The 16,990-nt window shown below is 36.2% G+C and overlaps 1 protein-coding gene across 1 annotated transcript in view; it reads left to right on the top strand.

Moving 5' to 3' along the window:
• Positions 1-16,990, top strand: part of PCLO (piccolo presynaptic cytomatrix protein) — a 318,813-nt gene that overhangs the window by 210,252 nt on the left and 91,571 nt on the right. The window contains exon 11 of the mRNA XM_063396987.1: positions 2,235-2,360. Within this exon, the coding sequence (XP_063253057.1) occupies positions 2,235-2,360 (126 nt within the window). The remainder of the gene's footprint in view (positions 1-2,234; positions 2,361-16,990) is intronic.

Genomic DNA, 16,990 nt, shown 5'->3' with positions numbered 1-16,990 from the left:
CTACCAGGAATGAAGGGTTTGTAATTAACCTCAATTTAAATTTAAATTGTAATTTAAATGTTTTTCTAGTAGTGTTTTTGCAAGTAACACACACAAACACACACTCACCAACTCCTGTGATTGTGCCTTATCAAGCATACCTCTACTTTATACATAATGTCAGTCAAACACCTGACTCTGAAGCCTGCAAACATAAAACTACAAGCCCTTTAAAAGTATCTAGGAATAAAATATCATCATTTATTAGCATGGAAAGTACTTTCTTTTATTGGCAGTAATATGGTCAAAACCCTCCAAAAACTAAGCAAATATATGTGAAGATTTTCAGTTCCCTAGTGTTGGTATCCATGCTAATGCCTCTGAAATCAAGTGTACACTCATTATATATATACAAACTACTTCTCTGCCATTCTGTCACAAATAAGCTATGAGAGGTAAAAATACCAATGCTGTGTGTCATGATAAAATCCTGATTCTGAGGAGTTCCTCCCCTCTGTGATGAAAAGCAGCCAGACCTACAGATACATTGAAAATTCTGTGTGTTGAGTGTTAAGACATTGTACCCTTGTGTGTTTTGTATATGAAGAATAGTTGTTTCTTGGATTTACTGTACTTAATAGTTCCCAGTTGTGAGCTTCAGATCTATAAACATATTAATGACTCTTTCCATACTGCTTGATCAGAAGTTCTCTGTGCAGAGAGCCCATATGAATTTCTAAGTCCTCAGGATGGAATTATGTTTAAATGTTTTTATAGGTGTAGGAATTCATTTTATGCAATGAGATACTTATTTTTAAAAATTGTATTGTCTAATTCTTTTAAAGGACATTTAGACTCATCTTTAGAATTGTGGTTATGCTTTCTCTAACTTAGGAAAAATAAACATTACCTACCTGTGCAAAATTTCAAATTTGCACTGAAATAAGGTATTAACTTAAAATATTAATGCAGTTTGATTCAATTAAACTGAAAAATCACTCTCCTAAAAAAAATTACTTGGAAAATGTCTAATCATGAAGAAAACTGAGTCAAAAAGTATGATTTAGATAAACTTGGACAGAAATACTATAGGAAAGGTTTTTGGTCAGAAACAGAATGTGGCAATCCATACACTGAAACAAACTCAGGGCTGACTTACAAAACACTAATAGCATTATAAGGAAAAGCCTTAATCTAAAAAGATAAAGCTTTGCAAAGAGGTGGTGTGGTGACCTTTCTGCAGCTGGTTAGTCTAATCACTCATCAGGTTTGGCTTATGAAAGTAATAAATTGAAAAATAATTATTTAGCCATTATGTTTTTGTTTGTATTATTATTTACTCAATAAAGGTGGGTAAATAAGCCATTTAATTCCCAGACCAAAGTGTGATCATCTCATATGGAACTTTCTTCAAAGAAAAAAATTGTTTAACTAGTATAGGAGGTTTTGTTGTTTTTGTTTATTTTTAAAGCAAAATAACATGAAAATTTGACAACGCATAATATTATTTTATTACTTTATATTTTAAGCTTTTGTTTTCACTCCCATTATTTTGTACATAAGGGAGGTTAGGGATCTGCTTCTCTTCTGCTAAAATAATGGGTGATGAAAATGTTTTTATCTCCGTACTTTTTTAAAAAGGAAGAAAATATGTGATTTAATGTATGTACAGAATTTTTGTATGCTTTTCCCACCATTAATTTGCACATCCTTTGATGTGAATGATGTCAATTAAAAGAAAATATTTAAGAACAATAATAGCATCTGCCAAGTACAGGTTCATGTAATGTACATGCTTTGCTGCTCGAAAGAGCAAGCTAAAGGATCTCTGTCAATGTCTCCACAATTATGTGATTCTAGAAGCTCAGATATTATAATTTCTCAGCTAAATTGCAATCATATTGTAGGCATAGGATAAATCTATCCTTTGAACTCACATTTCATGTGGATTTCTAGCAATTTAATTCAATTTATTAATACTGCAAATAGATTGTCAGAAGAAGATAGAATGAGCTTCAGTGTAATTTTTAGTGTCTCGATTGTTTGTGTTATGTCAGTCATGCAGTAGCTACTCAAGATCTTCCCAAAGTTAAGTCTTTAGATGTGACTGCAGTTAACCTTAATCTTCCAGTCACAGACAGAAGTTATTTGGGACATTTTCAGTAACTTCTGATGACTTGTTCTCTTCCTTTTTCTTTCCAGTGAATTATTTATTGCTTCATTTCTGTTCAAAGTTTTCTCTCTTTTGATCACAGGCAATGGACTGGGAATCCGAGTTGTAGGTGGGAAAGAAATTCCAGGAAGCAGTGGGGAAATTGGAGCTTACATTGCCAAGATCTTGCCTGGAGGCAATGCAGAGCAGACAGGGAAGCTTATAGAAGGTAAGAAAAATGAATTATTAAAAAATGGAGCCATGGGACTATTGGGAGTTTGTTAGGATTATTTATAACACATATTTTTTCTTGCAATCTTGTGCAAGGAATGAGAGCTAAACCTCCATGATGCATAAAGCACAAAAGGCCTTTTAGAAAGAGATTTTATGACTTCTATGGCCAGAGAGTTGCCATGATGAGCATTATTAGGGGATGTCTTCAGCAATATATGTCAATATGCTGTCTGTATGGTCACATAGCATCAGCACGTATTGTGGATGTGGTTTTTGAAGATCTTTAACCTGTCTTGGTCATCTGAATATCCATGTTTGAAATTGCTTGTATTTATTAGTTGCACAGGTAAAACAGATCCAGTTGTGTCCCAGATACATGCACTAATTTTCTTTTTTTTCTTGGTTCCCTAAAGTCATACCTAATGTAAATTTCCAGTTTAAGGTAACCCATGCAAACTGCCCCAACAGGTAACAGAGGAAAAGAAGTATCCATAGAAAAGAAGTTATTTCATCTAACTTAGACTTCTGTTTCAAGAACTGAAAGTGTCTTCCTCTTAATTGGCTTTAAGACTGTATTAAACTTCACATCATCCTTTAGGCTATCAAAGCAAGGTGGAATGAATTTGACTTCATTATCAATACATTCTCTAGGATTATTGCAATGTGATCATTCTGTCTAATAATTTATTTCTGTGATGACATGAATGCAGCCTTCTTTTTATAACTTCCTCTTTTTATAGTTATTTTCTGTTTCACTTTTACATATCTGTATGCACCTGAAGTGTCAGTCTATCCATGGAGAAAAATAGAGTGCCTTTGTTTCTAATTCATTCAACTATTTTTTTTTCCTAAAATAAAAGCATGTACACAGGTTAAGAAAACCAAAAGATAAGTAGGAAGAATAGTTCTTCCAGGCAGAATTCAATTCACATAAGTTTTCTGAATGGTAAACAAGCAAAAAAAAGTCATGATTAAATCAAAAGCACTTTGCAGGCAGAAAAACCAAGTAAATTGATTAAAGAATGTTTTTACAAAGATTAGTTTAATTATTCTGTGGGTATTACAAAACAGTGTTACCCGTATTCACCCCACAGCTTTTTGCACCCTTGGTGTTTCCTTTGCCAATATTTTAATGATATACAACAACAAAAAAATCCCAATGTCAATGAAATTAAACAGAAAGTTAAAATGAAATATATTTATTTATGGCCTATAGAGTTGATTCTGATATTCATTTTAGTGGGTAGTATCTCACTCATCAAATGATAGAATGGTGTTATTTTTTGTGCATGAATGATGAAAGAATTGACCTTAATTTTGTGTGTTTTGAAGCAAGTATCTGTTTTGGCTCCCTCCATACAAATAAATAAGTCTTTCATAACCGTGCTAGATCACGCATGCATTGTTTCTGTACCAAGCAAGTAAAGAGGAAAATGTGGTTATCCAACATTTCCCCAAGACTGGACATTTCAAGAAAGAGAATGAGCAGTTACAGATTGGAATTATCTGTAGTCTTTTGGGGTTTTTTTGCCAGGTATTTTTTCTGCAAATTGAACTTTAAAACAGTTCTTTACTCACCATATGGGTTCATTTCAGCAGTGATCAAGAATATCTTGGATTTACAGTAACTATAGGAGAAATCTGACATAAAAATTTACTTTTTATTCTGTTCACATAATATATTTTTAAGTTTTATTCCTCTTTTATAGGAAGATGAATATGACAGAAGATGAATATTTATTCTTTTGTTTCATTTTCCTATCATATGTTGTCATGTTTCTGATCTGACTTTTTAAAAGTATCCCAGACTTGGATAAGTTGGCATAAATCAACTCCATCAAAATCCCTATATTTCATCTGTAGAATTTGTCCACACAATATCTCAGAATATGTTTCAGTATTGATGTGTTAAATGTTCTCTCAGAGAGAAAAAATGCTTCCTGCAGAATGCACTTTGACTATAACATACAAGACAAACATTTCCTCTCACTGTCATTTACATTTAGGTCTTGCCTTTATATCTAGTTTAATTTTTATCTTATTTTAGATGGCTATCAGAGATCAACAAAGAATATTTTCTACTTCACTGTGAGTTGTGGTTGGCTTAGTGGAAATATGGCTGGTGCCCATTTAACCTCTGTCCTTCAGAAGTGCAAAAATCCACTGAGGTCTTCAATCATTCTCATATTGATCTGTGTAAATCCAACCACACTGCTAATCTTACCAACATGGCTGATATTGCTGTCTCCAAAAATAGAGGCTGGCCTTCTTTCCTTTTTCAAGTTATTTGCTGTCTCTGACACCACAGAGAGAAAACATAAAGAAAACTTTGCATGTCATTATCTGTAAATGTAGTTACTTTTTTTTTTTTTTGCAGTAATCATGAGTCACTTTTCCTGATGAAATGCTGTGTGACTACAAATTAGAGTATAAACCCAGTCATCAAGTAAACGTATACTAATGTCATTACAAGTTAATATCTTGACTCATTAGCCTTTCTAAGAACATGAATTACTGTGAAAAATCCCATCAACTTAATTAATTCCTCTAATTCTAAAAACACTGGGTCAGGTCTGAAAATCCTACCAACAGCGTAAGAAACAAGGATAGATTTATTGTAGTTATGAAGGAAGACAAACTCCTACCTGCTCTCTGTGTGACTGCATATAAAGAAATGACACAGAGATAGCATGCCTATCCTTAGGGAATAACATAAAATTTTAGCCTATTTAAAAAGCTTTGGAGGAGTTTTAGTGCTGAAAAATTTATTTATAGTTCTGACTGGCAAATACCACTCTTCTCCCTTCTCTCACCTTGAATTGCTTTCAAATGTCAGAAATATCTCTGATTCATCACTCACTGGCGTAACAAAAACTGGGGGTGGAAGGCTCATTCCACCAAGCTCATCAAGTGCAAGGGCTGTGTCAGTTTGATAGATGTGTCTGTGCTCCCCCTCGTGTTGACTGGAGCAGTTCAGTTCTATTCCACCTGGTGGATCTACCGAGTGAGTGGCATTTCAGCCAGCATTCTTCAGAAACAGAGGAATGTAGAGTAAAGAGCAGAAATAAAATATTTATGTGTGTTACCTGCTCTTACAAATTTGCTGGATGCCCTCAGCATTCCAGTTTTCTTATTGGATATTTCTTATTTCAATAGGCTGACTGGAGAGTCTGGGTACTGATGAACAAAAGGTGTCTTTATTCCAAGTTTTCAATCAGCCAGACAAGTTGTGTTGCAATGGTTAGGTCATCTGATGTTCACTGAGATGAATATATTCCCTGACTTTCCAGTCTCCTAGAAATTCTGGTAAACTAGCATGGTAAAAAAACTAATGGTGAACTTGATGTGTGGTGATCTTACTGCCTTTGCTTGTACCTCACCCAGCAACCCTGACATTAGCCAGACTTCTGTTAACCTGTCCTGAGCCCTTTTGTGTGCATGTCTATTTTTAATATGTATGGATCATTTAAATTATATCTTCCCAAGCTTAGAAACAGGAAAATCGTATATAGTGAAGACAAATCTCATATCATGAAAAATATTGAAATAGAGCTTCCTGAAAGAAAGACTACCTGATAGACATACAGATACTGAAAGATAATGACACCTGTTAAAGCTGTTAGGTAGGTCAGAGTGGAGAAACTGCACTGCTGGTGGAGAGTTCCATCTTAGATGTGATCTTAGTTAATGCTGCCCTCCTCTCAGTCCAATCCTTTAGCACTTGTTTTGATCTAGATTAATAATCATTCTTCTCAGGATGCAGAAATATTGCTCATGAAAATTCTGTGAGGGTCGTCTCTGCCTTCAGAGCCACCTGCTTTCAAGAGCAGGTAAAAGCACATCCAACATCCCTAGCATCAAAGTCTAGATATTGACAATAAGTTCTTAAATGTACTCAGTACCTTTTAGACTTTGTTTCACCTGCTAAGAAAGAGTTGCTCAGCTTTTCTAAATTCATGGATTGTCTTTGATTGTGCTGAAAGTTTCCTGGGCCACATGGCCGGTTCCCCTCAGGAAAGTATTTTAAATGAGTGGGTCTTTGGGAATGCCAGAGATCTCTTTCATCTTTAGAAAACAGCAGTCTCAGAACTTTAAGATGCCTTCAGGAAATGAAATTGAGGTCTCCCTATTTCCATTTATCCCTCTTTATTTGTGTTTCTTTTCCCCTCACATATAAAGTCTCACATATTCTTACAAATTCAATTGTCACATTTTTCTTCTGTAAGAAGGCTTTTGATACAGAGCTCACTCTCTCTAATGTCCTAGTATGGGGTCAAATAACACTAGAATCATTCCTCAGATTGAGACTTAGAGCCTTCCTTTGGACTTTCATGGGATGGCACAGTTTATGGCCTCTTGGATCCACAGACCATAGCCACAGTTTCAGCAAGAACACTTTCTCACAAATCTGGAGCCAGTAGAGAACATATTCACTGCTTGTCACCAAGCGACTTTCCACACCAAACTGACACAAGAGATGAACAGGGTGCCAAACAATATGCTATTACTGGCAAAAGAGGGCCACGTGTAGACCAGTGGGAGGTGATTTCCACCCAAAGCAGAATATGATAGGAGAAATATGGATATTGGATAACCTCCATCAGAGAGCAGCCTAGCTCCCCACCTGCAGTTCACAGCAGGAGGAGGCAGACCCAGGAAGCCCTGTCAGGAGCCTGCCTTAACCAGAGTGCTCCACAGCTCCCACCATGGCATGGACTTTGGCTTCTGACCTAGGTCACTTCAAGCATCAGGCTTCATAATGGAAGAATATGTACCAAGAGATTCTTCAAGGGCAGAGAAGAAAAAGTCAGGGACTCTACATGTGTCCGAGTATGGTTAGCACAGCTCTTTGTTATTTCCAGAACAGGCAGTTAATCAAAAGGAAAATTATGATAAAGGCATAAGGACTTGTATATGGTGATAAAGAGAGCAGCTGCATTGTTAGGTGAAAATCTGCTACAAAATACCAATCTGTTGACCACCCAGACATGAGAGTGAAATATGAGAGAGTGAAATATGAGAGAGGGAAATAAAAGAGCCCTTGGTGGCAGTTTTGAATCTGGGGAAGGCTGCAAATGAAAGCTGAAAGACAGCCAATGTGTTCATGGTGTTTAAGCAATCCCTCATGCCCAAAGTCTGCATTAAATAGAACAAAAGAGTATTTATACTATCTGAGGAGAATGTAAATAAGGTTAATGAACAACTAGAGAGGAGATGACCAGTGTGGGGAGATGATTAACTGTATTTTGGTTGTCTAGGATAAGTAAAATTAATCTGGCCATAATCAATATTGGGTACAGGCTATTGGAATATTAGAACCGTTGTTTAATCTTTAAATATTATTCTGAGTTCTGTGCAATGCCATCTTTGAATACAGGTAGCTTCCTCACTCCTCCAGTAAATGTTGCCAACTAGGTAGCTTCCAGAATCTGTTTCACTTCAGCCATGCCCTGTAAATGTGTCCCTTCATGTATTTTCAGATCATAAATTTTCAATCATAGCTTTTTAAGCCCTTGTCATCTTAAAGCATATTATTTACTGGCACTGGAAACACATGATTTCTTTCAAGTCCTCTCAGAAGGACAGTGGGATGCAACTGGATTACTGACCAGGCCATGAAAGGATTATAAAGAAAATGTTAACAGTTTTTCTGCAAGTTGTTTGATACCCTTCTGGGCTACTTTGAATAGCACCAAGTGCTGAAAAACAAGGCCAGACTGCTTCAGAAGGTCTTTTGCAAAGGCAGTACATGTGTAAATGCTGTCCATCTTATCAAATCTGTCTCTTGCCATATCACAGACGTGCTTTGCATGTTGCTTGGAAAATGCAGTGTGACTGGAATGTTCATGGGCACCTAAATAGCTGGAAAACGAGAACAGAAGCACTAAGTCACTATCCTTCTCTCTACTCTTGTCACATTTCCATCTTATCCCTGAGTTCTGGATGGGCACAATTGTAACTCTGGCTGATCTTTTACGGGTCACTGGCTGGTCATTTATTGGTGGGAAGTGCAATAGGCTCCAGGTCTTCCTGAGTTTTAAAATACTGTAGTGAGCACTGCTTGCTGTTTAGACAGTTAAAATGGGAAACATTGATTGGGGCATCATGGTGAAAAGAGATTTTCCAGTCCCCATGAAGCAAAGATAGGGAAGAGCCAGCATCCCTTCTTGAGTCCCTCTGATAATTACACATCTGGCAGAAAGTAGATAGCATGATGAAGCTGGAAAATGATGAAAGAAAATTAAAAGGAGCACAAGAAAGGAAGGAAAAATTCCAAAAAAAACCTGTGGATCATGTCTTAAATGAACAGTAATAATCTTTTCATCCTGCACTTCCATTTTTCAGTTTGGCTGCTTTAATTTATTACTGCACTGAAAAAAAAGTATTAATTTTACCCTGTTCTCTAAGTGTTAGTCTTCATGAGTTATTTTGCTGTCCATGCTTATTCTGCTGGGTCAGAAGAGAAGAGAGCTTGCTCTCAACATATCCCCTGGGCTACAGGCTCAGGTCTCTCTGTCCCAGTAGAAACTGCCTTTATCAAAGATAATGTGCACAAAGTACCAGGCAGCACCATTGTTTGGTTGTAAGTTTTGTCCAAAAGCTCTTTCGAAAGGACTTATCTGAAAAAAACCCTAAATACTCCCCTTCAGCTGTAAATCTTAAATTACTGTTGTGCTCCTCTCATCTGTGTATTTTGTTCTGTCTTGTACTTCTTTTTCATAGGTAACAATCCAAGGTATAGGATTATCCTTGTTAAGTGTGCCAATGAACATTCAGTGTATTAAAAAATAAATATTTAATATTTATTTATTTTTAAATATTTTTAAATTATTTTTAAAGGGAAGTAAGTTAGTAGAAAGGACACCCTGCCAAAGTGTATCACTTAACATGTTGGAATTACCCTAATATTTGCTAGAATGAAAAAAAGAAAGGCAGAAACCTGTCATGCTGGTTTAGCCATTCCCTGTGCTGTCCCACTGACAATGGTTTCAATTCCATTCTTAATATGGCAAGAGTTGAGTTGTTCTGAGAGTTTAGTTTGGCCTTTTGCTAAGATATGGGAAAGAAATAAGAATTATCAGAAGGAATGAGAATTGTTTCATTACTTGTGCAGCAGTTAGAAGTGGAAGTAATTGCAGTATAAAAAACTGACTAGGAAATTTATTGAGAGCTGGTTACTGTAACACTGTGCACAACTTTATTTACTAAATCTCTTTTGTGGTGGTTGAAACACACTTAGAAAATAGGACTTTTCCCTGCTTCAGAAAATATAGAACACATATTTTAAGGAATTTTATTTTAAACTTATAGTGTCAGAATGATATAACTGAGGTTTTACAAGGATACTTGATTAGAAAACTTCTTGTATAATTAAAATATTAATTTCAATGAGAAAAACCAGATAATATGAGTTTGTAATGTTTCTGCCCAGAATGTAATTGCTGTATATTTAATTTTTCTGCAACAAAAATCAGCACTTAAAAGAGATGATAGAGAGTCATTTGCATCTAGGAAGTAGTTGAGCATCTGTAAAGACTGAGCTCCTAGGATATTTTTTTAGTTTAATATAAAGAGGAAGGGAAAACTTGAAGTGTACTTATAAATTTTGTAAAGCTATGGTAAAGAAGCATTAAATGTAAGCAAATTATGACCAGTAAAAATATGGTCCATTGCATAATGCCAGCTACTTGTTTTTTCACTACTGCATTTAGTCTTGTTATGTACCACATAATCTACTGTAGTTTATACCTTCTTTATGATCAGCAACTCTGAAAATAATTTGAACAATAATTATTGATGAAAATCAATTTTGCTGGAAAAGGCATATTATAAAAATTTCACATAGAACTTGAATTCTTAATAATAAATAATTTTATCAAAACATCCCTATAGGAAGGGAGTTTTTTAAAAGTCTTAAATAGATAAGTCTGATTTATGGAAACGAGAAAAATACCCTGGATGCTTCAATCAGAGGGAAGAGGCAAATACAGTCACCAGATATTCCAGAGCTAATGAAGTGAAGAACCATCACAAAGGTCATGAGAAAAACATTTATCAGATGTTTCATAATACAAATTGTGGAAGATCACTGGTAAATGTCATTGGTGTCATAACTAGCTCTCTATAACGCTCCTCTAAGATTGCATTAGAAACTACAACTAGCCATTGTAAAGTACTCACGTGGAGCTATGCAATCAGTAATTTTCAGGTGCACAGCTTTTGGCAGCATTTATTTTTCAGAACCTCGATGAACAGTTCCTGTTAGAAAGAATATCCAGGCACTTCTTGGCAAGAGCCCTCCATGGTTCCAGAGGATGTGCCTGAAGCCCTGTTTCTCTGAGCACAGCAGGTACAGCAGCAGGCAGTGCTGTCATCAGGCTGCCCACAAAGCTTTCCTGGCTCCTGCTGGCCCCATGCAACTCTCTGCTGTCCTCTGGGATCTCACACACCTCAGGTGCTTTGTGGTTCTTCCTCTGACATGGACAGAGACCACCCATCCCTGTGGTCCCAATCTTCCCATCTTACTCTTGAATACCAACTCTGCTTCTGTTGTAATCTGACACTGACACTTCTAAGGCTCATTTGTCTCCATAGAAGAGTTTAACTCCCCCTTTCACTATATTTAAATCCTGTACTAAGATCAAGTGGGTGTGTTTTTCTCAGAAGATGCAGGTGTGTTTCCTGTGTCAGGACTCCCAGTACACACTGGCAGAGGTGGCAAGAGTTCTGTGACTTTTCTGCTTTGGACAATGCTGGACAGAAGATGGGTTTAGTTACTGCTTCCAAGATATTCAGGGATAAAGACACATCCTTGGTCAAATTTCTTGAAGCAAGTTCTATTCCAAAACTCTACATCATCCATAGGGTGTGACTGGGAAAACCTTGCATGGGAATATTTGGGGTTCTTTGGGAAAAAATAAACAGGTGATTGTATAATTTGATAGTAAACAGAGAAAAAATGTTGATTAAAAATGATTAATCTTTGTCTAAGTTTATAATTCTGATGTCTGAGGATTACCATGTAAAATTAGGTAAATGTGACTTCACGTCTCTGTAGAAAAGTCTGAAAAAACTATATTAGCTTTACTTCTACTGTAAAAATGCAACTTAAAATTCAACTGAAACTGAAGATATTGAATTGCAAATATCAAATTTATTAATGACTAAAGCTTGAAAACATTTCATAAAGCACAAATTGAGTCTTAAATCCTTATTTTTGCTCCACATTCCAACAAAATTAAAACCTTTTGGAAAAAAGAACTCTATTAAAGAATCAAAACTTTTGATGATTCCTTTAAACCTTGGTAAAAGTAACTGATAGCAGAGTTGTTTGAACTGTTTTTAATTTAAAAAATAGTATTTTGTTGCCTGAAATATTGCTTGAAAATTAGGAAGATGTGTTTTGGTTTCTTTTCCTGTACAGACTCTACAGTGTTTGAGCCAATACTCATTGGGGTCTATATTATTTGTCCTTGATTTTAATGGAGTCATTCAGACACAAAATAGACATAGAATATTTTGATATCTCTCTAAATACAACAACTGGAATTCCATTAAGACCTTTGTATTTTATGGTCCATTTGAAAAATTATGAAATTATCTTGTAGATACACTAATATGTTTTAGGCATCTTTTCAAACTGTTTTTTTTAGGTACTTTAATATTATCACTTCTGGAAAACTGAATTAGTCATGATTTGGGTGGTTGTGGGGGATCTAATTGATCAGAAAATGCAAGGATTTGCAGACAGTTACCTTCAATTAAGTAAGATGGCAATCTTATAGTACAGCTATTTCCTCTGCATATTGGAGATCAGATTTCATGAATGATACGTGGCAGAATGAGCATTTTTAGGTCAGCGTGTACTGACATTTTCTTTCACAGAATCAAACTAGAATATAAAATGTGAAACACTTGAAGGCACAAAGGTTTCAGACCACCAACCTTGGTGTCTGGCAGACATGGGCAGGTAGCAGCTATGTTCTCCAGGCTCTGAGCTCTGCTGAAGTCTCTGAAAGGACACAGCATCTGTGAAGAGGTTCACACTGCATTTGAAACGTGTAGAACATTTCCAAGTCATCATATATGTGGTGTAGCTGATCCTGACTGCTTTTATGTGAAAATGCAGTGGTTCAATACCTGCCAGGGGAACAAGAAGCCTCAGTTCTGGGCCTTCCCCAACACAGATGGTGTTGAGTTGCTCAGATACTTCTGCTTCTACAGAGAGCTGTGTCTGAAATGGTGCTCACTATTGAACTTCATGAAAAACAAATGGTTGGGACCATTTTGTTTTTACTTGGATCTTGCTTTCTGATTTTGAGCTGGTCCATCTTCCAATTTATATTTATTGTTCATTTAGTGTGGTAATTCAAGTACTTTCTGGGAAAACTTTACTTTTTTGTCGTAATAGAATGCAGAAGTGCAACACAATTACTTTTTCTTGATCTCATATACATTTCTCCTGGCATTATTGCACATGTTCTTGTTATTCCCCAAACCATGGTTATGAATCAGGAGCTTTCTTAAGAATTATTTCCAGTGAAACCATGAAATGCTCCATTAACTCCACTGTGATCCTCATTCCAATGGATTTTTCTTTTTTTTGGTGTATTACATTGACTTTACAAAAAGGATTGTTCATTATTGTATTGCTATGTCACATGTCTTTTATGTCTAGTAAGTAACTTATTCCTGTGTTTATAACATGTTAATCTTTCTTCTCTTTGGGTGCCAGGCCTGTCAGTCCAAAATAAAATGTGTAGAGGAAATCTATATTTCATTCCGAGCTTAAATTGGATTTTTTGAGTAATAGTAAGACTTCACTTGAAAAAGATGGGAGAAAAGTGTCTGCCTTCTGATAGTGTGGGAGTAAAGAAAAAAGTTATTTGCAATTTCAGTGATGTTTGTACAAAGATACAGAATAATGAGGCCGCAGCTCTATGTCTGCTTCTGAATGCCAAGAATTCCACTGAAGATCCACTTACCTATGTAATATTATGCATATACCTATGAATTTTGACTGTAAGGGACCTTTCCCTGGAGACTCATTGCTGCCAAACCAAAAGGGCATGCCTATAACCAAGAAGTATTAAATCTTAAAAAGTCCAGAAAGCCTTAAAGATGATACAGGTAATTTGATGATAAAGAACAATCATCCTGTAGTAGTGCTTGTACTACTACGAGTGGTTCCTTAGTCTTTGGAAGAGTAAAGGATTGTCTGTTGGCTTGATCTGTTTTTCTTTCCTTTTCATAAATTTATTGCTAGGAGGCCAGTAAGGACAGAGTAGAGACACAGTGATACACATCTACAAGAAGAAACTCAAATTAAAGAAACGGAAAAGATTTGGAATCTTTTTGCTTGCTCATGTGCTTTCTGCTCCCTTCCCCTTCCAAAACAGCTCACGTCAGGAGGAAGCATGTCTGGAACAGCCTTTAAAGATACTTAGACAAGCAGGGTTAATTTTGGTAGTGCCCACAAGCTCTGTTCCATGAGGGTCCAACTTTCAGAGGCCATTTCTCCTTTTGAGCACTTATCAGAGCCAGAAGACTGCTAGCAACTGCTGTATTGCACAGCAGCACCCAAGTGGCTTTAACCCAGGCCTCTGAACTTGTATACAGCTCATGTGCAGTCAGACTGCATTAAAAATGCACAATAAATATGAGACAGGCCTGTGTTGGAAGGTTAGGCTGCATGTTATGGCAGGCACAAGGTTTAAAAGAGCAGGAAGGAGGAAAAAAGGACATTAGGATGATCTGCTTAGAGTGAAGGTGAAAACAGAGAAAAGCAGTGTGGTGAAAAGCAAACTCCCATGTTCATCATTTGTATTCATGATATATGTTCAATGTTAGAATCTATTTTCATGGGGAGGATGAGTGCCATTTACCTGCCCATGTGCAATGACAGGGCTGTTTGCAGGTGCTGCCCAGTCAGCACAATGAACAGCAGGTTTCATTATTTCTTAGTTACTAGATAATGTGCTGAAGAGCACCCCATGAAATTAACCTTTAAGATGACAGTAAAAGGAAATGAGTCATTCCAGGCAATGCTCATCATGGTGTGAGCTCTACGCTTGCTAAATGAGTTCTGTCATAGTGTGGGTGAAGTGGAATCAATCCATATAATTCATACATTTGCTGCTCATACAGACAGTTTTGGAACTGCTAAGTAGAAATAAGCATTGACTTATGTCTAACTAAAGCAAAGTTATGCATTAAATTAACTGATTATACTTTTCAGATGGGTCTGAAGTAAATGAATAGAAAGAGCTGAGAGTTTCTGACAGTGTGAAGGGATAAAATGAATTAAAATTCTAGGAAAGTACTTTCATGACTGCTGCTAATGGGGAAGTAAAAACAATTTTAGTCCTAGACAGTGCTAAAGAAAGAAAATATAAATCTTTCATCATCTTATTCACAGACCACTGTAGTATTCTTAGAAGTATCAGCCTATCTCAGTGATACTAATACCTCTGCAATTCACACAGTAGAAGCTGACTGATTATTTGCAAAGCACAGGCTTTCTTCTGATTAAATAGCTGTAGAGAACATGAGACAAGGAAAACACTTCCCTCTGTTTTGGAAGGAGTGAAGATCCAAAGCAGGAAGTGAAAATACCTTCAAGCATGACCGTGATCCTTGTTGAATCTGATGCAGGCAGGCTGACAGGTATGATAAAAACAGCTTTACAGCAGATGAGCATGGAGCACACACTGCTCTATCTGTTTGAAGACCCTTCAATGGGGCACATGGATGGGCTGCAATGCCACCTCAGAAGTTCTGTCTTTGAATGGAGACTAGCTAGGAGAGCATCTGGCAGCTACAACACTTCTCTGTTGCCTGTGCTTTCCATAGATATGGAAAAATTTGGTGCCACCTAATGGACAACCCCCAGCTCCCAAATTCTGAATGGGTTTTGTAGGAATGCTTTTGCAAGGCATCTAAAAAGGGATCTACCTATATTTGTTAATGATTCACACGGAGAATTTCTCATTCAGTATCCTTATTCACATATCTTTGGATACAATATGCATTTTTTAAAGCTGAAGACATAATAATCCCCATGGGTAATACAAAGATTTCTGTATTTGATGGCTTTAAATTTATGAACTGGGGTCATCTCACAGCTTCCTCAATTGCATCAATATAGCAGCACATAAAACTAAATTACTGCACCTAAGTGTTCTGATCTGTTTATAGGTGAAATTTAACTAGCTATTCTGTCAGTCACATAAATTATTCTAGACCATCCTTAAGCAAGTTTACTGCTACAGCTGCATGGACACAGCTATCTATTTCAGTAGAAATCGTGATTATGTCAACAAAATATTTAGCCCAAGGGGTTTACATCAGCATGTGTGCACTTGCAGAGTATTTTAGCAAAAAGGAGTTAGACTATGGACTATTACAATGACTGCCATAATGAGTAATACTGCAAACAATTGTTATTCCTGAAAACTCTGTTAGTGATGACCTGATTGCAGTCATGTTCTTCAGGAAGAAAAACAGGTAAGAAAACATATGAGTGTATCTCTTTGATCAGATGAGCCACCAGATACCATAAATTAAACATACCTCTCTGTGATATCTGTATAGATGGATTATGTTTATATATCTTAAAAGATGCAATAGCTCCTCTTGCTTATTTGAGCCTGCCCTCCCAGTAGCATCATCCCTAGGTGGAATGTGAGCATTAGTATTAGAATTGCAATTTGTAAATCATACTGCATTCTCAGCTGTCACTGAATTCAGTGGTACAAGTAAAATCATGATCAGTTTGATGAATTCCAATTTGTAAAACTACATGCTTTGAAGAGACATATCTCTGAATGAAACCAATTTTCCATCTGCAGTTTACATTTATAGATTTTCAGGATGCATTATAGGCTTGGTTATTTTCATTTTCCTGTGAAGAGAGATACAATAGAACTAGGAGTGTTCCTGAAGGCCTCCAAGCAAAGGACAAAGAAGGAAAAAAGATTGGAAATTGTATTTCTATTGCTTCTATTCACTGGAATGGACTGGGGGAAAGGGATTGGAGTTTTATTATTTTCTTTAAAATGTTTTGTATGTTTCAAGATCAGTTTGGATGGGGTTTTGAGCAACCTGGCCTAGTAGAAGGTGTCCTTGCCCATAGCAGGGAGTTGGGAACCAGGTTATCTTAACAGTCCCTTCCAACACAAACTATTCTATGATATTATGATTCAATAATTCAATACAGTATTTATTATCATCTATTTAAAAAATCAAATTAGATGAATATGTTTTGTTACTTTTAGAGAAAATAATTATTAGTTTTGGTGAAGATATATGACTTTGAAATGGGATGAGTTCATGCAATGTAACAATTACTTAGATACTTTTCACCAAAGGAGAATTGCTCAAATACTTTCATCTCTAAAGGATACAATATAATTTGTGACTCACTCTTCTATTGTATTCAGTGTGTTTGGGGGATTTGCAGTTTCAATTGGCATCTTTTACTTCTTGCATATATTTTTGCTTTTTTTTTACCCTTTGTTGTATAACTGATTCACAATATTTCACATATGCAATTGCTCAGCTTTGAGTGGAGGGTCTTTTAATTTAAATTTTCTGTAGAATAAAGAAAATATGTAATTTTTATTC

The sequence above is a fragment of the Prinia subflava genome, chromosome 4 (assembly GCF_021018805.1).
Source record: "Prinia subflava isolate CZ2003 ecotype Zambia chromosome 4, Cam_Psub_1.2, whole genome shotgun sequence".
Lineage (NCBI taxonomy): Eukaryota > Metazoa > Chordata > Aves > Passeriformes > Cisticolidae > Prinia > Prinia subflava.
The sequence above is the reverse complement of the archived record's forward strand: the minus strand, read 5'-3'. Positions and strand labels throughout refer to the sequence as shown.